The sequence below is a fragment of the Pleurodeles waltl genome, chromosome 3_1, assembly GCF_031143425.1.
Source record: "Pleurodeles waltl isolate 20211129_DDA chromosome 3_1, aPleWal1.hap1.20221129, whole genome shotgun sequence".
NCBI classification, from domain to species: Eukaryota; Metazoa; Chordata; class Amphibia; order Caudata; family Salamandridae; genus Pleurodeles; species Pleurodeles waltl.
Window position 1 is genome coordinate 981,659,701 of NC_090440.1, and position 26,691 is coordinate 981,686,391.

The following is a 26,691-nucleotide window of genomic DNA, read 5'->3' on the forward strand; positions in this document are numbered from 1 at the left end:
TGGTCTCTCTGTTCTTGTGTGCAGTAGCATCATCAGGCGGAGGAGCTGTGCCACCGGAGCAGGAGGGAGCTGCATCCCACATGGCCCCGGAGGGTGAGACAACGGAGTCTGAAGTCTCCAGTGGGACGGAGTGCGAGGGGAGCTCCACGGCGGGGACAGGAGCAGAGACCAGCGACACCGACTCCTCCTCTGATGGGAGCTCCCTTGCGGTGGTGGGCCCCTCTGTGCCCCCCGCATCAATAGGTACAGCCGCCACCCCCTCTACCAGCACCGCCCTCCCAGCAGCCCCTCACCATGTGTCCTGTGGCCGCTCACCCAGGAGGGTGGGCATCTCCTTCGCCCCAGGCACCTCAGGCCCTGCCCCAGTCAGCCCTGCTGACCTCAGTGAGGAGGCCATTGACCTCCTGAGATCCCTCACTGTTGGGCTGTCTACCATTCTGAATGCCATCCAGGGTGTAGAGAGGCAGTTGCAACAGACAAATGCATACCTGGAGGGCATTCATTCTGGCCAGGCAGCCCAACAGAGAACATTTCAGGCTCTGGCCTCTGCACTGATGGCAGCCATTGTCCCTATGTCCAGCCTCCTCCCTTCAACTTACTCCACCCAGACCCAATCCCCAGTACCTCAGCCTATCCCAAGCACACCGTCAGACCAGCATGCACACACCTCAACACACAAGGGCGGCTCTGGCAAACATAACCACCACACATCCCACAGGCACTCACACAAGCATCATACCCATGCACACATACCAACATCCACTGCCTCCACTGTGTCCCCCTCCTCCACGTCTCCCTCCTCCCTCCCTGTCACGTCTCCACTCACACCTGCATGCACTACATCTTCAGCCACTACCTCCATCACCAGCACGCCCTTCACCACACACCGCTCATGTGCACTCACCACCCCCACTACCATTCACACATCCTGTGTCCTCTCCCAGTGTGTCTGTGAGCCTTCCTCCCAAAGTACACAAACGCAGTCACACACCCACCCAACAGCCATCCACCTCACGACAGCCTCCAGCCCATGCACCTTCACCCAAAGTCACCAAACGAACACCTCCTACAACCAATACCTCTTCCTCCTCTCCCAAACACCCTCCATCTACCCGTCCCAGTGTGTCTAAAAAGCTTTTCCTATCAAATGTTGACCTCTTCCGTACACCTCCCCCACCCTGTCTTTCCCCTAGGGCCTGCCTTTCCAGGTCCCAACCCAGCACCTCAGCCACCACATCACCGGGCACAGTGGTGCCAGCAATAGCTGGATTTTGGAGTGCGCCAAGCAACAGGGCTGCCAGTGTCCCAAGGAGCGAGGCCAACGACATTCCCCCACCTCCAAAACAGAAAACGTTGCCCACATCCCGGAGGGAGAAGGCCAAAACACCTGCCACCAAGGGCTCAGGCAAGATAATTGTTGGAAGTGGCAAGACAGCTGCGCCACCATCCAAGGTGGGGAAGGGCCTGAAAATGAAAGGCAAGTCAACGTCGCCGCCAACCTGCACGGCGGACAAGACCGCCACCGGCACATGCACCGCCGCCACGGACACCGCCGCCAGCACCCCAGATACTGAGCCCTTCACCAGCACCGCAGACACTGTGCCCTTCAGCAGCACCGCAGTCAGTGAGCCCGCCACCAGCACCGCCGCTATTGACACCCCCGCCAGCACCGCAGTCAGTGAGCCAGCCACCTGCACTGCAGTCAGTGAGGCCGCCACTAGCACAGCTGCCACAATGACCGCTGCAAGCACCATCGCTACTGACGCCACCACCAGCGGCCCCGCGACATCCTGAGCCAATGGCACTACTGCAGACATGGTTGCCATCCCCAGTGGTCATTCGTACGAGGCTGGTGGTCAGTTCCAGGGGCGTGGGCAGCTTGCATGTTGCACCACCGTCAGTGGAGTGTCACATCCACTACCTCAGTCCTTGGCAGGATGAAGCACTCTGGGCACAAAGCCCCCTCCAGAACCAGTGGAGAAAGACATCCACTACCTCAGTCCTTGGCAGGATGAAGCACTGTGGGCACAAAGCCCCCTCCAGAACCAGTGGAGAAAGACATCCACTACCTCAGTCCTTGGCAGGATGGAGCACTCTGGGCACAAAGCCCCCTCCAGAACCAGTGGAGAATGACATCCACTACCTCTGTCCTTGGCAGGATGAGGCACAAAGCCCCCTCCAGAACCAGTGGAGACTGTTATCCACTTGAGAGATTGTGGCTTTGCACTCCCTAGAATAAAGCAGTGGGCAAACCACCCACTGGAGAGACTTGAGAGACTGTGGCTTTGCACTTCCCAGGATAAAGCAGTGGGCAAACCACCCACTGGAGAGACTTGAGAAACTGTGGCTTTGCACTTCCCAGGATAAAGCAGTGGGCAAACCACCCACTGGAGAGACTTGAGAGAATGTGGCTTTGCACTCCCCGGGATACATCAATGAGCATGGAGCCCCCTCGTGGAGCTGGCGTTGTGCACTCATCCGGCTGAGGTGCCCCCCTTCCATTCCCCCTGAGGTGCCTGTTTATTTCTATCTGATGCCCCTGCAGTGTTCTCTCCGTTTAGATCGGGTATCGAGTGTGAGCCTCGCCCGTACATTTTGGGCCCAGTGGTCCACTGACTATATAGGTGAAGTACCTGGACTTGAATTCTGGGTGTACATAATTGTTTATAGTGTATAGAAATTTTTGACTAATGGATTATTCTTGATTACAATGGTTACAATCATTTCCTTTTGTCATTGCGTTCTTCCAGGGATGGTTGAGGGGGTGTAAATATAATGTTGCAGCATGTATTTGTGTGTATGTTGTTGTGGGTGAGGGTGGGGGTGTTGCGTGTTGCATGTGTGTGCCACTCTCTTTTCCCTCCCCCCTCCCCTGTGTTGTAGGTGCAGTACTCACCGTGGTCGTTGCCACCATCGTTCGTGCTGCTGGTAGAGGAGCAGGAATACTATTGCAGGGAGGATTTGGAGTTCAGGCTCCATGGCATCCTGGTTCCTCGTGGGGTGTGTAGAGGTGAGTGTTTTCCCTTCCAAGTCCTGTTTCCGCCGTGTTTTTGTTCGCGTTGAATCCGCCCCGGAAAATGTGGCGGATTGGCCTGTCATAATAGTGTGGGTGGTACAATGTCTTCCGCCTGTCTGTTGGCGGTGACCCCCATGCTGTTTGTTTGTACCGCCGTGGCGGTCGGAGTGTTAAAGTGGCTGTCTATGTTGGCGGTTTCCGCCATGGTCATAATTCAATTTTTTTTACCGCCGGCCTCTTGGCGGTTTTACCGCCGCTTTACCACCGACCACCAGGGTTGTAATGAGGGCCTATATATACACAATCAGTATTAGGAATTATAATATAGGAACAACAAGCATTGGCAAGAAATAGTGGAAAATAGCTAGGGCCTATCTTAGGGTCTGAGTGCAGTGACCGTGATATGAGGTAAACCTTATATCTGGGGTGAAAGGTGCATGCACCTTTTCACACAGCTACAATGGCAGGGCTGTAGTCACAGTTTGCATGGGCCCCCGTGGGTGGCACAATACATGCTGCAACCCATGAGTAACCCCTGGTGTACCAATGCCCTGGGTATCTAAGTAACATATACTAGGGACTTACATGGGTGCACTAGTATGCCAAGTGTAGGGTGTAAAAGTTACTTTACCAACTAAATTTAGGGGAGAGAGCATTGAACCTGGGGTCCTGGTTACAAGGATCCCAGTATCCTACAGTTTTAAACACATTGACACCAGGCACAAAGTGGGTGTAACTATGTCAGAAAGGTTCTACTTTCCTACATGGCAAACAAACAAAAAGCACGTACAAAGCTTGTACTTTTTAAGGGGTCCAACAGAAAAATAAAGGCTGGGCCATCCCCACCTTAGCTACAGCCCTGGATTCAAACCTGGTTCCCAGCTCCAAGGTGGGCAGCTCTGGTCATTACGCCACATTCTCGCCATTTGTGCTAGTATTATGTTGTCATTTTTTCACGTATTGCTTTCAGAAAAATAAGCACTATGACGCGTCATATTTGTATAATTATTTTTTCTTTAAGTAGTGATGCACAACAGCTTGCGCTGACACTGACAAAAGATTTTGCACAGGAGGAATCTATTGGCTTTGCCAATGCTTGCTCTAATTATGAACCTAGCAATAGTTGCTAAGCTATAAGTCTCGAACTAAAAGTACCGACAACCATTTGACAACTGCTTGGTACCAGAAGCGGCGTGAGAAGCTACTTTCTTACCTACAGTGCGCACGCGCATCGGCCGTTATAAGTCTCACGAGTTTCATTTTCTCTCAGTGCGCCCGCGCAGTTTTCTGTAGATTTTACGTACGTGACGTCTCTCAGCGCAACGTCTAGCAGTACGCAGGCGTGGTAACGCTACATTATATGCTTTTATCTGAGCAGTGACCGGCTTTCGGGAAATTTCACTCCGACGGCGCTGTTGTAGTAGGGTGAGACCGGCAGGTGAGTGTTTCTGTGCAGTGTGCGTGCCGGGCAGATGTGAAGAGCAGCCGGGCGCGCTCATGTTGGCTGGTTGGTATTGGGGTGGTGATGAGCTCGCGCGCCTAGCTTAGGATGTCCTCGAGCCCCAGTGAGTCCGGGAGCACTGGCACGTGTTTCACCATTCCTGAGCGACTTCCCCTGGCATTCTTTTGAACGATGCATTGAGCGCCACTCTCAGTCTGATTACGCGCAATATCAATAAAATAGTTGCGTACAAGGACCCAGGAGGTCACCCCGGGGATACTTGGCAGAGGGCGGGAGCGACACATAAGGTTTTTTTTTTTTAGGAAGAAATGAGATGACATTAAGTAGGAGCAGAATAAGTATTCTAACGATCCTTTTTAATATCTCATGCAAGCTGGACGGTGGTAAGGGGTCCGGGGTCAACGTGGGTCGTGAAGACGTCAGGACGGTCGAAAGGAAGACCTGTGAGCCCATTAAATGGTGTACAGGATTGATGGCGGGGTGTGGACTGGAATTTGAAACTATTTGATGGACTTATTGTCTGAGCCGATGTGAAGGCGTGGTGTTGTATGGTCTTTTAGCAGTGTTTAATGTGAGTACCTAATGAGCTAAGTGGTTTGCAGGCCAATAGGGGTGTGTGATACTGTAAAAAAAATTAAAGCAAGGATTCCAGAACTATCAAATGCCTAAGATTATTAGGCGCGAGACCTAATTAAGGTACTTAATATCAAAAAGGGCTATATGACGCCTGGTAACCCTGGCCATCCGGAGGTCTTTTCCGTTTTTGTCCATATATTCTGCTATTAGGTGATAGTATTACGGAACAGTTTTCACTTACAGGTGCAGACAGTGAAACGGTGTGTGTGTGTTTTTTGTTTTTCCGTCAAGTACGGATGTAACTACTCGGAGATGCTCACAATATCTGTGTGGAGAATATGCTCAAACGTAATGTATTTCTCGACAAAGGAAAGTCTATTACTTAAAATACAAGAAAAATGTAGTTAGGCCAGAACAGTGAGCATTGTCTGAGACCTTTTATGGCTGGTCCCATATATACATGTTTGTAGTCTCATCAGTTTGTACCATGACTAATACTTCCTTTCTAAGTCAAGGAAACTCCCTAGCATTGTGGCACTCTTTACAGTCTGGGTGAAGGATCCTAAACATACTCATGTGAGATATTACAAAGTTGTACAGGGCCACAGCGCTATTGGGGGGAAATTATAGTCTTTGGGGAAAAAGGTGACTAGACCAAGTAGAAGTAAGAGAGGATGTTGTGTGGGGGGTGGGGATTGGGTATAGACTGGGTGCCACTTGACCAGGTATCCTGGATTTGCTGGGCCATTATGTTTTTTTCGCAGCTTGTCCTGGTAAATCTAGTATGTCCCAGTTTTCAGAGGAGGGGGGTGTCAACTGACCAGAGGGAGGCAAGTTTTCTTATGTTTCAGTGCATAATTACTTTAATCTCTAGCAGAAAACGCTGTGGTTAACTCTGATGCTGTGTGTAAGTTAGATTCAATTCCCCCTAGCACCTCTTATTGTCGGTTTCTGTGTTGATGAGCACTGTCTATTCACTCTGTGCCCCATGGCCCATGCAGAATTGAAGCGCTGTTTTTAGATTTGTGGGGTGTCTCAGTTCTTGGATTTAAAACATGGGTTGTATTATAGCCCAGGAGTAAAACAATCCTAGTACTTTCCAGTCCTCAAAATAATCATGTCTGTTTTACTGAGAAGAAGCGGTGGATGGGTTAACCATTTTAATGCAGTGAATGAGCCATTGATGTCAATTTACATGAACTCGGATGTGCAGCTGCTGCTAAAAGATGGTCCCAAGCCATTAACACTAAAGTCCTAATGTGAAGGAAACTCTTCCATCTCACTGGTGTCAATATTTTGTAGGAGTAGGATTTCCTAGCCTACGTCTGTGAATTCTTGCGAGTTCATGAAAGTCATAAATGTTGCACTAATGCAAGGACTTATACCATGGATGCATTTTTGCTTCTTCCTTTAAGAAATGGGCCCGTAATTAGATCTTGCGTAAATTAAGACCTTTTTTTATTAAAATTCTCTCCATATATTGACTGGCTTTTCTGTGAGTGACAGCATTCTGCTCTTTCACAAGAAGCATATGGCATACAAAGTAGTTTTATTCCGTGACAAGATTGTTGTGGCAATGCGTGCTGTTTGAGAACAAAAATATTTTTATTCTTGCCAGTGTTTGTTATAATGGCGAGGGCTCGGCAGCTCTCCCAACTATAAAGTTGTACAAAAACAATGCCCAAGCAAGGCACACATTAACACTACCAAAAGGCTGTCCACTAATATAATTCCTTTTGGCTTTGTCATTGCTAGTTTGTCCACTTGTTACCAAGATTTTCCATTATGTGTGTGTGTATATATATATATATATATATATATATATATATATATATATATACCTAGTTGCACTTTTTTTCGTGGATATTTTATTTTGAAAGCAAAGAATCATCAATCTTATTTCTCAAGATTCTGCTCAGAAAGCATTATGCGTAGCCTCATATTATTAAACTTTGCAAGTGTGTGTATACGTTTTTATACTGGGACGACTCAGTAGTGCAGTCTCAGGCTTACAACACTTCTTAGAGTGCTCACCCTAATAATAGAGGCTTTGCATTGATGAGCTGTCAGTACAAGTTCGAACAGCATTAACTTATGAACACAAATTTTACCTTAAGCGCAGACCATGCCCTTCCCTGATCCATAACTCACTGTAAATTGGCAGCCAAATGGTTTGTGCTGCAAGGGTTTGGGCTTACTTGTCCCATGGACAAAATAGACATGCAAACTTGTCCTTGAACCCAAACGATATGTCCTGGGAGTTGAGCTACAGGAATTCCACATCCCTGTAAATCCAATTTCCTCGCTTCCCATAGCACTGCAATCTTTGGGCTCTGGACAGCTGACCATATCAGAAACTCTGTTGCCAAGCCCAGTGTGCATTGATCTACATAGATCCCTCCACATTTTCTTACCAAGAATGTCCTGCAGACTTTGGCAAAAGTCAAACATTTTCTGTGCATTTCAGAGGAGAAGTTTACATAATTTGCAAAGATATACACATTTCCTACCACTGACTGATCCATGCAGTTATCACCCTGGACTCTTCTTTGTGTCCTTTTCTTCTTCCTTTTTTTCTTTTTTCTTTTTCTTGCCAAACATTTGGTGCCCCCATCATATTTTGTGGCTATTGGTGATTGGCCCATCCACACAAGTGAGGTAGCATTTTTATTCCAAGAAGTGATGAGGGACTGGATAATAAAACATTTGTTATCAATTGAAGTTCTCTCCATTTTTGGTTTCTAAATGTAAGCTAGTGAACACATTCTGTAAAATGCCCTCTGAACCTCTTGATGGTATGGGTAACCCTAAAATTCCTAGATGTACAAATACCCACTCTTCCTTAACTCTACTTAATTTTTTTTTTTAAATGCACGTTTTCTTAATGCCCATTTTTCATTTATTTGGTTTTACTCTATAAACTGCTGCATAAGTCCTTAAACAATGAAATATCATTAGTTGATGGTGCTCAATAGAAGCCCCAGGATGTGGAGGGGGAGGTTGGGATGTGGGATGCACATTTGGTCTGGATACCATTTGTCAGTACAAAGTTATGAAGGCCTAAGCCCAAAGTGCCCCACACATAAGAAACTAGCTCTTCTATGGGGCAGGAAAAACCTTGACAGTTAAGGGTGCAAATTTTCTTTCTAAACTATATATCCTTCTGTTACCAGCATATGGCTTGCACGTTTACGCCTGCATGCATCTGTCCATGCTATCTGAAATTCCTTAACAGTCCAGTCCTTGTGCACAAGGTGCTTAGTCTGAGTGGCAGTGACAGATGTGTGGCTTGTTTACAATTAAATGAGCTGAGCCTAACGCCTGCATTTATATTCGTAGCTGTGAGGGTTTCGTATTTCTTATAGTTTGTCTTGTCTGTGCGACAGTGCACCATTTGATCCTGAATTCAGCTGTATCCTAATTCTAGTTGTAGTGCAACTGCATTATAAAGTATCCCATTTGTGGGCATCTCTGGAAACTGGTCCCGCCCTGTGCTTGTATGAATATTGAGAAGTTTTAACTGATGAGAAATGTTCATGGATTTCCTGAACTGGATTTAATTGACCGCTTGGCTTTTTAGGAGGTGGTTCCACACGCAGACATTGAATGACTGTTTTCTCTTAATCCTAATTAAGTTGTCCCCCATCTTTGGACATGTGATTCTAACTTGCCTGTCGGACCTAGTCTAATACCAGAGGCAGTGTAAGGAAATGCCTCCTTGGCATGGTTACCCCCTGACTTTTTGCCTTTGCTGATGCTAAGTTTTGATTTGAAAGTGTGTTAAGGCCTGCTAACCAGGCCCCAGCACCAGTGTTCTTTCCCTAACCTGTACTTTTGTTTCCACAATTGGCACACCCTGGCATCCAGGTAAGTCCCTTGTAACTGGTACCCCTGGTACCATGGGCCCTGATGCCAGGGAAGATCTTTAAGGGATGCAGCTTGTCTTCTGCCACCCTGGGGACCCCTGCACTGCTTGCCAGCTTGTGTACTAGTGGGGATAAAACAACTAAGTCGACATGGCACTCCCCTCAGGGTGCCATGCCAACCTCACACTGCCTATGAAGTATAGATAAGTCACCCCTCTGGCAGGCCTTTCACCCCTAAGGCAGGGTGCACTATACCATAGGTGAGGGCACAAGTGCATGAGCACTATGCCCCTACAGTGTCTAAGCAAAACCTTAGACATTGTAAGTGCAGGGTAGCCATAAGAGTATATGGTCTGGGAGTCTGTCATACACGAACTCCACAGCACCATAATGGCTACACTGAAAACTGAAGTTTGGTATCAAACTTCTCAGCACAATAAATGCACACTGATGCCAGTGTACATTTTATTGTAACATACACCCCAGAGGGCACCTTAGAGGTGCCCCCTGAAACCTTAACAGACTATCCGTGTAGGCTAACTAGTTTTAGCAGCCTGCCACACACCAGACATGTTGCTGGCCACATGGGGAGAGTGCCTTTGTCACTCTGTGGCTAGTAACAAAGCCTGTACTGGGTGGAGGTACTTCACACCTCCCCCTGCAGGAACTGTAACACCTGGCAGTGAGCCTCAAAGGCTCACCCCCTTTGTTACAGCACCACAGGGCACTCCAGCTAGTGGAGTTGCCCGCCCCCTCCGGCCACGGCCCCACTTTTGGCAGCAAGACCGGAGGAGATAATGAGAAAAACAAGGAGGAGTCACTGGCCAGTCAGGACAGCCCCTAAGGTGTCCTGAGCTGAGGTGACTCTAACTTTTAGAAATCCTCCATCTTGCAGATGGAGGATTCCCCCAATAGGATTAGGGATGTGCCCCCCCTACCCTCGGGGAGGAGGCACAAAGAGGGTGTAGCCACCCTCAGGGCTAGTAGCCATTGGCTACTAACCCCCCAGACCTAAACACACCCCTAAATTAAGTATTTAGGGACTCCCCAGAACCTAGGAACTCAGATTCCTGCAACCTAAGAAGAAGACTGCTAAGCTGAAAAACCCTGCAGAGAAGACTGAGACACCAACTGCTTTGGCCCCAGCTCTACCGGCCTGTCTCCCCACTTCTAAAGACACTGCTCCAGCGACGCTCTCCCCAGGGACCAGCGACCTCTGAAGCCTCAGAGGACTGCTCTGCATCTATAAGGACCAAGAACTCCTTAGGACAGCAGCTCTGTTCACCAAAGACTGCAACTTTGCAACAACGAAGCAACTTTGAAACAACACGTGTTTCCCGCTGGAAGCGTGAGACATGTCACTCTGCACCCGGCGCCCCCGGCTCAACTTGTCGAGAATAATCACTTCAGGGAGGACTCCCCGGCGACTGCGAGACCGCGAGTAGCCAGAGTTGACCCCCCTGAGCTCCCACAGCGACGCCTGCAGAGGGAATCCCGAGGCTCCCCCTGACCGCGACTGCCTGCTTCAAAGATCAGACGCCTGGTAAAGACTCTGCACCCGCAGCCCCCAGGGCCTGAAGGATCCGACCTCCAGTGCAGGAGCGACCCCCAGGTGGCCCTCTCCCTTGTCCAGGTGGTGGCTACCCCGAGGAGCCCCCCCCCCGCTTGCCTGCCTGCATCGCTGAAGAGACCCCTTGGTCTCCCATTGATTCCTATTGAGAACCCGACGCTTGTTTGCACACTGCACCTGGCCGCCCCCATGCTGCTGAGGGTGTACTTTCTGTGTGGACTTGTTTCTCTCCCCCCCCCCCCCAGTGCCCTACAAACCCCCCCTGGTCTGCCCTCCGAAGACGCGGGTACTTACCTGCTGGCAGACTGGAACCGGGGCACCCCCTTCTCCATTGAAGCCTATGCGTTTTGGGCACCACTTTGACCTTTGCACCTGAGCTGCTGGTGTGGTAACTTTGGGGTTGCTCTGAACCCCCAACGGTGGGCTACCTTGGACCCAAACCTGAACCCCGTAGGTGGTTTACTTACCTGCAAAAACTAACAAACACTTACCTCCCCCAGGAACTGTTGAAAATTGCACTGTCTAGTTTTAAAATAGCTATGTCATTTATGTGAAAACTGTATATGCTATTTTGCTAATTCAAAGTACCTACCTGAAATACCTTTCATTTGAAGTATTACTTGTAAATCTTGAACCTGTGGTTCTTAAAATAAACTAAGAAAAGAGATTTTTCTATACAAAAACCTATTGGCCTGGAATTGTCTCTGACTGTGTGTTCCTCATTTATTGCCTGTGTGTGTACAACAAATGCTTAACACTACTCCTTTGATAAGCCTACTGCTCGACCACACTACCACAAAATAGAGCATTAGAATTATCTTTTTGCCACTATCTTGCCTCTAAGGGGAGCCCTTGGACTCTGTGCATACTATTTATTACTTTGAAATAGTGCATACAGAGCCAACTTCCTACAGGCAGTTATTCAGTTTAACCTCTGTTAATGCGCAGTTCTGTTTACTTTGCCTCTTGCAGCTGCCATAGGCAATAACACCATGCAGTAGCAACACAATCCCTTTCCATTTAAAGTTTAGAGTTTTGTGTATCTTTGAACTAACCTTAGGATGCTCACAGCACTTCAATGTATCGGGCTGTTGAGTCTGTTTGCGTAGAAATTTCAGTTCTGTTAATTAATTGTGTAACTAGACACAGTGTGGAACATTGTAGGAAATCGGTTGTCAAGCAGGGATGATTCACTTTTATGTGAGAACAATGGTTCTAATTTTCTTTTAGTTTTACAGTTGTGTGTTTTTTTTTTTTTGTTTCTTTTAATACTTGTTGGGGAGGCCTTTTCCTGACCCCTTCATAATACGCATTGTCGCTTTACACTTTTGTCCCCACTAAAAGGACAGTTTGGTAGCAACAACCTGTTCTGTCCTGGCTTTTTTTGCGTGATAGCGATCACGGAAAGCACACCAAATCAATGTTTTCTTGGTCTAGCAAATGTCACCCAAATATAATTAACAACGGTTGTGTTTTTATTTTTTTGGGCTGCCTTCCGACAATGTTTGGGTTTGGGTGTGTGTTTTTTTTTTTTTTTTTTATTCTAAAGAGATACATTTATTCGTGAAGTAGCATGGCATTTTATTTAAGATATCCCAATTCAATGCCGCTCCCAAACTTTATTAAGAGATCTTTGTGTGCTCTGTAGATACCTGGGAGTCGCTGCCTCACTGCCATGCTGCACTTGTCCAGGCGCTTCACTTTTCATGGGCAGAACAGTTGGGACTAATGCGCGTGGGTAATTATCAGATCCTTCAGCTTGAAAGACGTGTGGGTTGTTTGTGACATTGGCAATGTCAGTACTCTTGTAACCGAAGAACGTTTCCTTTTTAGGGTCAGGCAACACAATGGTGGCCAAGAAAACAGTTAAAAGAACCCTCTCTGTGGAAGAGAAAAATGCGTCTTCCGAAGTCAAAAAGACAAAAGGTATTTGGCTGGTTTCTTCTCCACCCTTCTATCACTAGTTTCATCCATAATGTCGAACTTTCGAGTAACCTCCGGAACTCTTAGTGTTAGCGTTTTTATTGTGTGCTAGAACCTGGCAAACAGAGCTGCAATATTGCTGTAAAGCAGAATATGTATTTACGTTAGTTGTCGAGTTTGTTTTATGTGGATTTTTAAGGGGTAATCTTATCCGAAATACACTTGCATTGGGCAAAGAAAATTTCCAAATTACTGGTTGTCTTTGCTACTTTGTTTTACTCATCCCATGGGGTCGGCAGACCACAGGTTCGGGACCGCTGCTGTAGAAGGCAGGGAAAATAAGGGTGAGTGGGGAGTTATAAGGAGGGTTAGGAGTAATTGTGTTTATATATTGCTTACTATCCCTTACGAGTTGTAAGTTCTTTATGGTGAGTTGCTACTCCAGAACCAAAGGTTAGTGATTATTGCAATTGATCATGTGCACTCGATAAAAAAATTGCATGCATTTACTCCAGTTATTTAATGATATGCTAGATTAATACCAGGTAGACAGTTAAACAAGTATGATACTGATACCTTACTTCTGTCAAGTAATTATTTTTGAGAGACCCAAGCCAACTGTCCAACAAAAAGCAAAAGCCACCACCACTACAAACGCCAATATGATTTAATGCATGTCTCCAGCAATTAGATTGTGAGCTCATGGTAGCGCCCCTCCTACCTGAAAGTAGCTCTCCTGTGTTTAACCCAACCTACTAATATATAAACTTACTAGGTTGAATTGATAAATGTATAGCAAAAATTAAAAAGCATGTATTTGAGATGAAAATGTGTATTTTCAGAACCCATAAGCATATGTTTGGATAAAAATGGTAAGTCACACCCCTATACCATTAGCCTTCGATAGGAATGGGAGATATGAATTTGTACAATCTGTCCCAGTATTGCTTTGCATGAAGACTGCCCTTCACATTCTGTGCTTGCTGGATTTTTCTAACGTAATCTCATTGCTAAAACTTCCAGATCAGACCGTTAACGTTAAGTTAGCTGTTGCCTTTAGGTTCCACGAGATTGTGTTCTTTTAATAGCCAACCAGACTAGTCATTGTCAGCCTTCTACAAACTCTTAGAAATCCAAAACTAGCTAATGATTAGTCAGTATTGTAGATAAATACTGCCCATACATTCATTTAAGCTTGATTATTACACTGTAGGACATAATCCGAACCAAATGTCACATGACTTGTATGTATTTAGCATTGTCATTAATTGCCAATCGCACATAACTCAAGCAAGGAAATGCCCACAACAGGAAAAAACACAATATTTATAGCAAACCATTAAACAGGAAAACACAGGCATTGTAAGAATGCCAACTTTTTGCATTGTGCCCACCTAAAGGTGTACAAGTTATAGGAAATGCAAAACTTTCCTTTCTGTCTCGGGATTGATCTCATTAGTAAAGAAGGGAGTGCTTGAGAGGTAATGAAAATAATACTTGCATATGGTACAGTGTATTTTTCCGGTTAACTTTTGATGTGTGGACTGTTGACATAGACGACATACTTGATTGAACTATTCAAAAAGTTCAGTTCTAAACAAGCAAAACTGCATGTTAGAAGTGGCAAATGTGCACCATTCATCATAATAACCATCCAAACAGGACACAGTAGTTTTTTTTTTTGCATGGTGTTATCTTTTCTGCATCTCTTCACAGACTTGTGTGTTTCTTTCAGTGACTCATCCATCCCATGGCACTGTTGCAGGATTGGTGCTTACCTTGGGTCAAGGAGATGTTGGACAGCTTGGGCTTGGGGAAGATGTAATTGAGCGGAAAAAGCCAGCCCTTGTGGTACTACCAGAGAAGATTGTGCAAGTGGTGGCAGGTGGCATGCACACTGTGTGCCTGAGTGAGACAGGCAATGTAAGTTCCCACTGCCTCATTTCAAATCTCCTGAATGCCTATAGTCTGAAAGGGCTTTGTGACACAAGAAAAACCAGCGTTGGCCAAGACGGTACATCTGGCATTGGCCGACAGCTTTTTGTCTTTGTCAAGGTTTTGTCATGGCTTTTGCAGATTTGTGCCAGGGAAGCGCCTCAATAAGGCCTTGATCAATCAAAAGAAAAAAAAATGGTGAAAACAACATTCTTTTGGTTTAATAAAATAAAAAAACACATTACCATAGTAGTCCCTCCTACTTAAGGAAACCACTTTGTTTATGGGTGTTGCCCTTGTGAAAGGACGTAATGCCATTACTCACTGAATTAGTCAGATACAGAAGAAGGTTGACCCACTGCCATACTGTAGTAGATAAAATGTGAATGACGTAGCATCAGACCAGTGTATGAAGAGGGCTAGCCATCTAGTGTCCGACTCGCACAGCATGAAACTAGCAAATTTAGGATTAATCCTGGCTTCCCTGCTTGGCGCGTGTGATCCTAGGTGAATATTCTACTACAGAGCCTTTTTTTCACCCTTATTTCATATGACACCATCTTCAAACGTGTGTTTAGGGTATGCTCTGTGCAAATGCCTCATTTCATTTAATAGGCTAATGTTGCTTTGTCTAATTAAATGCACGTGACAACTGATTTGCCTCCATGTATGAATGCCACTGTCGTGGGGTAGGGGAGGGGCAGGAATACTAAGTTCACACTTAAACTTTTAATAAAGGAGCCTTTGTCTAGTGGTATCTTGTGTAATAAGGTGAAACATTTACATATATTAAATAAATGCATTTTTGTTTATTTTGAAGGTACTTTAACATATTTTAACATGTTTGTTGCAGGATTTACCTGACAAATATTTTCATGGCTGTTTGTGCATGGTCTCTTGGAGCCCAAACATGTACTCCAAGCAACCCATACAGAAACGAAAACTGCCTTTGTACCACCTATACATATATACACGTCTCGTGTCCATGGAATGGTCACCCGTTGCCTGTCCATCACCGTGGGCACGTTCCCCTAAAACTCCCCTCGTTTTCTGGTTAATACGTCTTTAAGTAGACTTCCCAAGACAGTTAAACTTCAGTATAGAATGATTAAAAGGACAGGTAGCCATGATTACAGTTGCAAGGAATAAAGTGGACACTTTGCAGTGTTTCAGACTTATTTTGTTCATAGGCACAGGTCTCCTGACCTGTTAGCTCCACAGCAGAACCTTTTTCTGAAATTGCCCAAGTAATTACAGTTTTGGATTTTATGTGGAACTTTTCTAAAACCTATTCTGTTAAAGCAGATTATTCCAAGCACTGCTACTTTTCTGCCTTGCACTTCAATTTTGCCCACAGGAGAGCGTCAAGTCGTTAAATGTAGCCTGTTTGCTTGGAGTTTTCTTTAAAGGCCAGACTTGTCATGGTGACATATCCCTAGCTTGTGTGTGTTTTCACGCATAAACCCTTGGAAACTGATTGTGTTTGGGCTTCCTGAGCCTTGTCTATTTGCACGGGTGTTGTGGCGCAAGTTGTTTATAATTCTGCTCGGTCATAATTAACTACATGCGTGAATTAGAAGATAATAGGCGCTTACAATGATGCGGTATGTAAACTGTTAACAGCTCAATACAATAAAGGTGGCATTCCGTGAAGGAAACCTAATAAGTGAATAAAGTTCCATACCTTCCCAGACTAGTAATCAGTGTTTTTGATTTACAAATAAATGAACCACAACAAAAATCTGAAGCTGGGATTTAATAAAAAAAGTACATCAACTTAAAAAAAAAAAAAGTTGATTTCCTAATACGTTTCTATTGTTGTGGTGTGTGTGTGTGTTGTGGTTTTTTTTTTTTTTTTTTTCCAATGCTTGCCCTTTTCTTAGGTCGAGCGTAAGCATACAGCCTCTTGCATACTTTTAATATACTTGCTTCTGTGGGCTTATAGCAATTTCATTTGTCCATCCTTTTTCTTTGAGAGCAGGGATTATCTACTGTATAGGGTTTTTATTTATTTATAGATACATACTGTTTTTATTGATTTTTATAATGCAGAACCTACAAAAACAATACAGTGCATATCAGTACGAGACATCACAAATATCATCTTTGAGGACCGAGAACATACATAGTCAGGAATGTGTATCCACAGCGCCCGAAGCTGTGATATTTCCCCTCCGCCTCACTTACTGGCTAATATCCTTACATAATCAATCCTTATGTACGCTAGAAGTACCAGAGTTTCAACATAGCAAAAGTTGGTTGTCACCATTATATCCAACATATACATTCCAGTAGTCAATCATCATCATCAGTGCTCCATTCAGAACCTAAATCCTCCGTAACAGTGAAACGTTCCAACAGAGTTCCCCATGCAATCAAGTCATTTAGTTCCCCCTCCTCCCTGCGTGTTATCTGTATATGTTGTTTTTGTGCGGTTCCCCATTGCAGAATATCTCATATCCAGCAATGAATGGATGGGCTCCTGGCGCTCATCCAGCTAATGGCCGCCTTGTGCTTACCCAGTACTAGAGCTAGTTGTTAGTCTGTATGGGATTCTCCTCCCTGTGGTCTCTACCACGCCTAAGAGGCATGTCATTGGAGTTGCTTTGAGTCTCAAACCCATGACCTCTTCAACCTTCCGAACCACCTCCTGCCAGAACTGCTGCACCTGCCAGCAGGACAAAGCCAAATGTAGAAAGGATGCGCCAAACGTAGAAAGGAGGTGCTTAATGTATCACATCTAGGACACCGGCCTCTAGTTTTGGGTCAATTTTGTTGAGACGATCAGGTGTAGTATACATACAGTGTACGAAATTGAAATGTAGAAGCTTAAACCTTTTATTGCATGACTGTGCGCACCAGCGACTGAGCAGTAGCCAATCAGTATCCTCCAGTTCCTGCTCCCAAGCCCTCCGCGCGACACATACCACACCTGATTGTTCCCCCCCACTCGTTCCCCCCCCCCCCACTCGTTCCCCCCCCACTCGTTCCCCCCCCCCCACTCGTTCCCCCCCCACTCGTTCCCCCCCCCCCCACGTTCCCCCCCCACTCGTTCCCCCCCACTCGTTCCCCCCCCCCACTCGTTCCCCCCCCCCACTCGTTCCCCCCCCCCCACTCGTTCCCCCCCCCCCACTCGTTCCCCCCCCCCCACTCGTTCCCCCCCCCACTCGTTCCCCCCCCCACTCGTTCCCCCCCCCACTCGTTCCCCCCCCACTCGTTCCCCCCCCACTCGTTCCCCCCCCACTCGTTCCCCCCCCACTCGTTCCCCCCCCACTCGTTCCCCCCCCACTCGTTCCCCCCCACTCGTTCCCCCCCCACTCGTTCCCCCCCCCACTCGTTCCCCCCCCCACTCGTTCCCCCCCCCACTCGTTCCCCCCCCACTCGTTCCCCCCCCCACTCGTTCCCCCCCCCCACTCGTTCCCCCCCCCCACTCGTTCCCCCCCCCACTCGTTCCCCCCCCACTCGTTCCCCCCCCCACTCGTTCCCCCCCCCACTCGTTCCCCCCCCCACTCGTTCCCCCCCCCACTCGTTCCCCCCCCACTCGTTCCCCCCCCCACTCGTTCCCCCCCCCACTCGTTCCCCCCCCACTCGTTCCCCCCCCCACTCGTTCCCCCCCCCACTCGTTCCCCCCCCCACTCGTTCCCCCCCACTCGTTCCCCCCCCACTCGTTCCCCCCCCACTCGTTCCCCCCCCACTCGTTCCCCCCCCCACTCGTTCCCCCCCCACTCGTTCCCCCCCCGCTCGTTCCCCCCCCGCTCGTTCCCCCCCCCGCTCGTTCCCCCCCCCGCTCGTTCCCCCCCCCGCTCGTTCCCCCCCCCGCTCGTTCCCCCCCCGCTCGTTCCCCCCCCCGCTCGTTCCCCCCCCCGCTCGTTCCCCCCCCGCTCGTTCCCCCCCCGCTCGTTCCCCCCCCGCTCGTTCCCCCCCCGCTCGTTCCCCCCCCGCTCGTTCCCCCCCCGCTCGTTCCCCCCCCGCTCGTTCCCCCCCCGCTCGTTCCCCCCCCGCTCGTTCCCCCCCCGCTCGTTCCCCCCCCGCTCGTTCCCCCCCCGCTCGTTCCCCCCCCGCTCGTTCCCCCCCCGCTCGTTCCCCCCCCCGCTCGTTCCCCCCCCCGCTCGTTCCCCCCCCCGCTCGTTCCCCCCCCCGCTCGTTCCCCCCCCCGCTCGTTCCCCCCCCCGCTCGTTCCCCCCCACTTAAAACAGAGTAATTAAATGAGTCAGGAGTCTCATCACCCCAGTTTATCAGTCCGTTCCCCATCTTTGAGGCTGGTGGGGGTGAACGGATCTACAGTATTGTTACGTCTTATGTTTATCTGTTCTTTCAGGGATTTTTTTCTTATTTTTTTTCTTTCAATTCTTCTTGGCTTCTTGCTCCTGTGAGTTAATGTGCTTACAATGCTGAGCTTGGGGGCACCGTACATGCACCTTACTGCTTTTTCTTACTTGTTTTCGGGCATCTTGCTGTTTTCTTTGCGAGATCTGGTTATGGGTGTGTTTTTTATTGTTTTTTTATTTTGCAGTTTTATGTAGCACAAGCTCGGCGCGAAGGTAGTGGAGGGCTTCATTTTTTTAAATTTTTTTATTTTTTAAATTTGCTGTTTTTATATAGTGAAACTTTATTTCAGCACCAGTTACATTACACAAGAACACATCCATTTTTGGTAGCAAGGGGAAAGTGAGTGATTTGGCCAGAATCGCTGGATGTTGAACTGGTGCTGGGACTCGAACCGTGTTCTCCAGCTGCAAGGTCAGCAGCTGTGGCCCTTAAGTCACATCCTTTCTCCTAGGGTTCTTTGTGTGTTGGGGCAGTCACAGAATAGCTTTAGTAGTAGTATAATAAGAAATATTATACTTATTGTGTGTAATAATAATTATAATGTATTATTCTTGCAAATACAGGTTCTGCCATTTCATTGCACTGCAAAGCAGGTGCCATTCTTAAACTCGTTATTCATTTGCATTGACCTTTCAGAGAGCTGTGATTGTAATCTGACATTCTCTTTCTGACAAGACCTCTGCAGCAGGTGCATTAACCAACTGACTGGAGTAGAGCTTAACACTTGAGGATAGCATATGCTCTTAATAACCTCTGGAGGGTCACCAACCAAACACATAGGTTACTTCTAGGCAAAAAGATGGCAAAAGGTGTTGTCTTACATGGTGGAAAGAGTTTTGACTACAGACCCAAGCACTTCATAGCCTCAAGCTTGATAGCAAAAAACACCTAGCCTTTGGATGTTAATTGGGCCTCATCAAATAGAGTTCAGTTAGGAGAGGCAGCCATTTTCCTAATCCTGTAGCTCAAAGAAGCGAACACAAAGTGCCACAGTGAGGAGCAGTGTATCGTATCATAGGGTACCGAAGTGGAGCAAACTCCATTTCCTCCTCTAAGAATTCACTGGTGTTGTGGCCTTGACAATCCCCTCACAGCTACTGCACCCTTGCAGATGCCACTTCTGGACGCGCTGTCTACAACAACACTCAAATAGCACTGCTTCCTGTTTGAAGAGGCACCACCTCAAATCCCCCCCCCCCCCCCATGGGTGCAGAGCGCTTCCCTATCACCCTCTGGACTCCTATATATAATCCATGCATCGTCTGTCACAGTCCAGTAATGTTTTAACCTGCTCTCCCATCGTCGAACCCCAGGCTTCATGTAACCACTCCACCAAGTTCCCATGCATTGTTAGATGTACACTCTGATTGCCGTTGTTACAAAGTACATGGAAAATCAATATCAAGAAAAAAATCTTTCTGACCCTATCAAGTGGCCCTTTTCTCCCCCCTGCTTCTACTGGTGTTCTCTGTGCTTCACCCATAGCTATAGGAATTGTGTTTATGTGGGCATGTGCCTCAATGATTATATCTCAGTCAATCCTTGAGCGTAACAGTAAAGACTGCATAGGCAAGAGATATCTTAAACAGAAGAACTGTTTCACAAACTGGCCACCAGGATCAGCCACTACTTGTACTTATGTAACCCAGATGTGTTGTCATGACTGAAGGTTTTTATTTGTGTTTTTTTTTTTTTTTTTTTTTTTCTCCATACAACCACAAACAGGCAGGCTTGCAGTGTAACCACTGTGTAAATAAGTTTCATAAAAAAATAATTTTTATGTAACTTATCTTATGTGGGTGTCAAGAAACTGACATGGTTCTAGACCTACCTTCGATTCCCAAAAAACATACATTTGAATCCTTTTCATATCCCCCAAAAAATGCCAAGGAACCTCACTGGGCACCACTGCCCTAGGAAAAAACACTATCCTCCAATATCAGGCTTATTGAGTGGTCCCGATAGCCAGGCAAAGACTTCAGATTTTGAATAGCCATCCCAACAGAGAATTCTGACTTCAAAACAATCGGCCAATTCACAAATGCATGCACCGAAAAGGCCCAGTCACGGCGATTCAGGTACACGTAGCTGTTCTACAGAGTCCAGTCCTGAGCCAAGGGCTGTCATAAGACTATTAACCTAAAATAATAGAGTACCAGCCCTTTTGTGTTTCCACTTAAAACACAGACCCCCAGGTCACAGATGTTGAACCAGTCTGCACACATTTCTTCAGTTATGCAGCCTCTTCTGTTCTTTTGTTTTTAAAAGTTAGGCTAGTATTGTCTATGTAGTGGAATAATGACTATGAGTTTAAAATGGAGAAATATATGGCTGCCCCCTTTTTCTTTGCTCCTAACGCTTTTGTCCCCCTCATTCTCTGGGTTAAGTGCCACAAAGGTGCTTCTTTGGCTTGTTTGGTGCTAGTAAAGTTTAGGTAAACACACTAGAAAGGGTTGCATCTCTAGGGTATCTCAGCAAGTCTGTAGCACTCCCAAGATGGTGGCCTTGTTGTGCCCTCTCGTGCAGCGACAGGCCTGGGCGGATTGCTGTGGCACCTGGCATACATCCACTACAAACCAAAACACATAGGTAAAAGACATTTTATTTTACACCAGTAGCTCCAACTCTCTCAGTGCGAGACTTATTGTATTGCAAATACTTTTTTCTGTATGTAGTATCCATTCCCCAGTAACAAAGCAGGTTAAGTTTATTTAAATGAGTTGTGCTAAGTCAGTTTGTCTTCCTGTCAATTTATCTTGTGGTTAAGAGAAAATGTAACCGGCCGATTACAGAAAAAGAATGTTTAATGGGGCTATAAGAATGTTTAGCTCATGTTGGACAAAGTAAAAATTACTTTCTCTTAAGAGCAAGAATTGATTTTTCTTTTTCTTTTCAAGTTTTCCATCCACTTAGTCTGTCAAAGAGTAATCAAAAGGTTTGAAGTGCTCTTTGACTTCTTTAGCCAAGACTTCCTCTTCGCCCTTTGTAGACTTATATTCCCTCCAATTGGCTTTGGTAGGTATATTCAGAACAGCCTCCCTTGCCAAGATGTCCTGTAAAACTGTCAGGGGAAACTCTTTATAATTCTGTAGAAAAGCTTCTCTCTGTTATGTAACTTGACAGACCTAAACAAATTATGCAGCCTGGAGCTCCCTTTTTCCTGAGTCCTCGACGGTTTACAATTCCTCATCCTGTTCTAGTGCTGGTCAAATGAGCGCCTATTAAAATGTCGTTTGTAGTGCAGCAGCTCAAAGTTAATGGAACCCTCTAACTGAAGGTGCTAGCTTCTGTAATTTCCCTCTAATAATTCCCATCTTTTCCTCTTCACTTTTAAAGAACTGTTTGAGCACACTTTTGTACTGGTCATCTTGTTCTAATAGTCTTTCTGGCCATTGTCACAGTGGAGAGCCAGATCCCTTGGTATCCACTTCACTGGCTCTATTACCATAGTTCCATATATTTTTCTGAGTGAGAGGTCAACTGCTTTGGATTTTTACTGAGAAAGTAGTGATGTTTAGAGTGAGGCACCATCCTTGTCATTAAAATTGTATGCAGGAGCTTGCTCATTGATATTCTGTACCTCTGATGTAGGCAATTTGTAAACCGGAAACAGCAAAAAAAGACCTTGACCCATACAGATTATGCTTTCAGCTAGTACACATGTGTAGCCTTCTCCAAATATTATACTGTTGTGTGTTTATTGGCACCCAAAATGTGTAAAAATAGGAGCTTTTCTAGCTCCAGTTTTATTTTTTTTATCCACTTAGTTTCAGTTGCTGGGTTTGTGATTATAGAAACATCCAACAAATGGAAACCAAGCCTAAGTGATGGTTCAGCCATGGAACTCACAGGCTAAAAAATTATTGGAAAGGTTTGTGTGTTATGAGACCGAAGAATGGCCATTACGCTCCCTCAATGTGTGTCACCTAATAAGGTCTAACTGGGGGTAACAACTTGATTTGCGGTGTGCTGATGCGGCAGGTCCAGTAAGGGGCATCACCGAAGAGTGTGTAGGAAGAGGTTCTAGTCAGAGGAGCAGTCTGCACACTGCCAGTAAGTGCCCTATTGTTTCAGTAAACCTATTTCATAACCTGCAGAGTATCTGCATCCGAGTAGACAGTTTGTGAAGCAGAAACAAACTTATATCTTTAGTTTTTGTCAAGAGCAACATAAAAGATGGCTGGTGCTGCGTTGGAACTCATAATGGGGAATGCACTTTAATTGTGAGTTCCAAAGAGATGCCAGCCATTTTACATGTTGCTCTCGAGTAATGAAATTATTTGTAGTGAACAGTTGGTAACAGTGTTAGGATGCACCTGGCCCTTGTAGAACGAAAGAATAGTTTATTATTGGAGAAAATAATGTTTTTAATATAAAAGGACATAAGAGCTATTGGACCTGGCACTCAATTGCAGCACATTTATGGCAAATGTACACATACACAGGCAAAATGCTTTCACGCAACGGGAGCAAGCCAACGGTTGAAGTGGGCTGACCTGATGTATAGTGTGGTAGGTGGAAGTAAAACCTGAATGATAGAAGAAAAGACCAATACGTAATGAGGCTGCATGAAAGCCCCTCTGATATCTATCCATCCTATCATTTAAAAAAAAAATAAAAAAAAATAAGATTATCCCACTTAAGTTCTCAGTGAATCCTGGTCGACTGACTGAAGGTCTGCCTGAAATCTGTAGTATAGACAAGGTCAACAAGCGAAGGTGTAACCAAATTGAAGCTCTGCTAGAAGTCATTGTCTTGGCCTTGTGCTAACGTTTTTCGCACACAGAATATACGCATGCACAACATCAGGAGATTGAATTTTGTAGGTATCAAACTTAAACTGTTTTGATCGAGGAATCTATTGATTAAATTTTGGTAGACCATACTTAAGGCGCATCAGCGTTGGAGAGGAGCAATTCCTGTGGGCACTGTTAGCCTGAGCAATAAACAATTGCTGAAGCAGGTTTGTTGTGATAACTAATACAAGCAAGTGTTTTAAAGTCCTCTGCATTTAATAGTGAGGCTTGTGTGGACCCATGGAGGAGTGGATTTTAGCCAGTGCATAGGAAATGACAGTGACATGTCTTTTGATGCTGGTGCAGCTCTACTTAAACCTCCATTCATCTAGAAGGTATTGCCACCCCTCCCCCAAAAACAGCAGCCTCCCTCCTGCCCCCTACCATAGCTCTCCTTATGATGCTGAAGCCCCATTGAATCTTCCCCCAAATTTCTGAAAGACTTCTTGTCTGGGGTTATGGATGGTTTTAGTCCCTCATCTTGTTCACTGCAGTTAAGTTCTCCCTAAAATGTCCTTTGTGTATGAACCTGTTGTAGTAAAACTGTTTTGCCTCGTTTCCTAGATCTATACATTTGGTTGTAATGATGAAGGGGCACTTGGGAGGGATACTTCCAAAGAGGGGTCCGAAGCAATTCCAGGAAAGGTGGACCTTCAGGAGAAGATTGTGCAGATCTCTGCTGGGGACAGTCATACGGCAGCACTGACTGAGGACGGCCGGGTCTTCCTCATTGGATCTTTCAGAGTGAGTGGCTGGAGGGTGCATGGTGGGAGGACAGTGGCAGTTGGGACTTTATTGTAAATCGAGTACAGCAAAGGTCATTTTGTGTAGTTCAAACTTACGAGTGGCTTCTAATGCACACTTCCCCTCAGAAGGATTTATAGCACACGTAATCACAATATACAGTAAAGTTCGGACAATCAAAGGATTGTTTATTCATATCTCTGAGAATGTTATATATTTTTCACTTCTATTTTAATCATGTGTGAGACTTGAATAGGTCCAACTATGTTTTAATTATGTGTATTGAGTTTGCAGCTGTGCTTTTATATTAATTTTCTTCTATTTGCCAGGCTATTAGGAAACTATGCAGAAAGTTACGTTAGAGTAAATATTGTGTCCATCTGAATTATTGATCACTCCATAAAGAACTCAAGAAGTAGTAGTTACTGATAAGGTAATCACACAACAAGAAAACTATATCTTAAGTCATTGTGACTATGATGTTATAAAGCAGAACCTCTGGGATGCTTTGTGCTTTCTTGTTGAGAGCGATCCATGGCATCATAACTTGTGGCTGTTTCTCAAACTTGAGTGCTTCACTGTCTTTAGCGCTTTATAAACTCCTAAATAATCGTGGTGCATGTCCCTGTATGAGCAGTAAAAGGCATTTACAGGTATTATTGGTTTCTTTTTTTTCCTATAGGATAACAATGGTGTTATTGGTCTGCTGGAGCCCATGAAGCAAAGCGTGGTCCCAGTGCAAGTTCAAATCGGTGTCCCGATTGTGAAGATTGCCTCAGGTGAGGGCATCTGCTTTTCAGACAGTTTCATTTTGTTCAGTTTTCTAATGTATACATTCCTATACTTTCCTCTGGACGTCTTCTAAGTGCCACTTAAGCTATGAATTGTACAAATTGTGAGTTTTTTTGGGGGGAGGATAATAAAAATTGCTCCATGTCAAGGTGGGGCTTTAGGCGGTTATCACTGTCCCTTACCGCCATGGTATTCCAGGTGGTGACAGGAAGTGAAAACTGACCTCTGTCTTCACATCTGAATTAGGTGGGAGGACATAGAGGTCTTCCCCAGATAGCCTGTACTCAGTTGGGACAGGGGATGGATGCAACCATCCCAGAGATGGGGTAGTCTTCCCCACGGTTACACCAATGGTCCATCTATAAGTATATCTAGGAAGCTGACTCTCTCTAGTGCACTAAAATTAAATACATTGTGCAGAGTTCAGTGGATCCCAAATTGGTATTGCAGAGGTAAAAGTAGATGGGAATAATGCTCTATTTTGTAGTAGTATGGGCAAGTAGTTGGACTTACCAGAGGATAGTGCTAAGCATTTATTGTACTCTGAGGCAATAAATGAGACACACACTCAAAGAATAAACCGGAGACCAATTTAGATTTTTTTTTTTTTTTTTTTATATATACAGGTTTCAATCCAAGAACTTCGTAATCAGTTAAGTAGACTTTTAAGCATACAAACTATGCAGTTTGAAAAATACAGTGCAATTTTCAGAGTTCTTGCAGTGTCCTCCTATGGAGGAAAAACAGTGTTCACCAAACACGGGGTTAACAACTACTTAAAGCCAATTTCCTGGCGTTAAGGTAAGTACTGGGCACTGATCAGAACAAACCAACAGATCACACTGGGTGCAGCAGTGCAATAATGTGTCTGGGTACCCAATGGTTTCCTATGTAAGTTTGGCCCGGTGACAAACAGGCTGCAGACTTGATGGCCAGTTAGGAACAACAAATGGGTAGGTGTTGAGGCTGCAGGCATCATCGGGGAGACTGGCAGGGGTGGACTCAAGCTCTTCTCTTAGGAGTCGGGGGGGGGGGGGGGTGTCGTTGGCACTGATGACCCACCTCTGCTACGGTCAGATGTCAAAGGTGCATTGGTTGCTGGGGGTTTTTTTTTTTTTGGTCTCGGTCTCTCGCTCTGCCGGTGGAAGAGAGGGCCTGTTTGCTGAGGCTGCAGGCGCCTCGATGGTTGAGACCACACTGGACTTGGTCTCTTGGCAGCTGGGGACCTGTGTTGGGCCCCATCTGTTCACTTCACCAGCAGCTGCAGAGTGATTCCTTTGGAGTTTCTTGTTGCTGGGCAAGTCTTGTGCCCGTGGGAGACTTATTTTCTTTATTGAAGGTGGAACGAGTTGGCTTCTTGTGCATGATCCTTTGAGGTAAGCAGGAAGTCTGGAGGAGTTAGATTCAGGTCAACTGCTTCCTCTTCCGTGGTTGCAAATTTTTTTTTTCCCTTCTTTTTTGCTGATTCTTCTTAGGTTGCCAATCTGAGTTCTAGGATGCAGGGGTGTTACAGGGAGTGCCAGGAGGTAGCCAGTGGGCTGATCACCTTCGGGGTGACTTAGTGCTGCGCTTTACAAATAATAGATTGACTATCTCCCCTAGGGGTATCTGGATGATGAGGGTGCTGCATCTGTGTCAATGCCAGGTCTTTCTGCGAGGAAGGGTGCCGTTTGGAGGTAGAG

General features: G+C 46.0%; 1 protein-coding gene across 3 annotated transcripts in view; it reads left to right on the forward strand.

Moving 5' to 3' along the window:
• The first annotated feature begins 4,278 nt into the window (after positions 1 to 4,278).
• Positions 4,279 to 26,691, forward strand: part of RCC1 (regulator of chromosome condensation 1) — a 97,006-nt gene continuing 74,593 nt past the window's right edge. The window contains exons 1-6 of one of the 3 annotated variants that reach the window (XM_069224109.1): positions 4,279 to 4,454; positions 12,139 to 12,228; positions 12,324 to 12,416; positions 14,149 to 14,336; positions 24,038 to 24,217; positions 24,900 to 24,996. In XM_069224109.1, the coding sequence (XP_069080210.1) occupies positions 12,219 to 12,228; positions 12,324 to 12,416; positions 14,149 to 14,336; positions 24,038 to 24,217; positions 24,900 to 24,996 (568 nt within the window). In that variant the 5' untranslated portion in view covers positions 4,279 to 4,454; positions 12,139 to 12,218. The remainder of the gene's footprint in view (positions 4,455 to 12,138; positions 12,229 to 12,323; positions 12,417 to 14,148; positions 14,337 to 24,037; positions 24,218 to 24,899; positions 24,997 to 26,691) is intronic. The other 2 variants (XM_069224112.1, XM_069224111.1) reach the window with 2 other exon arrangements.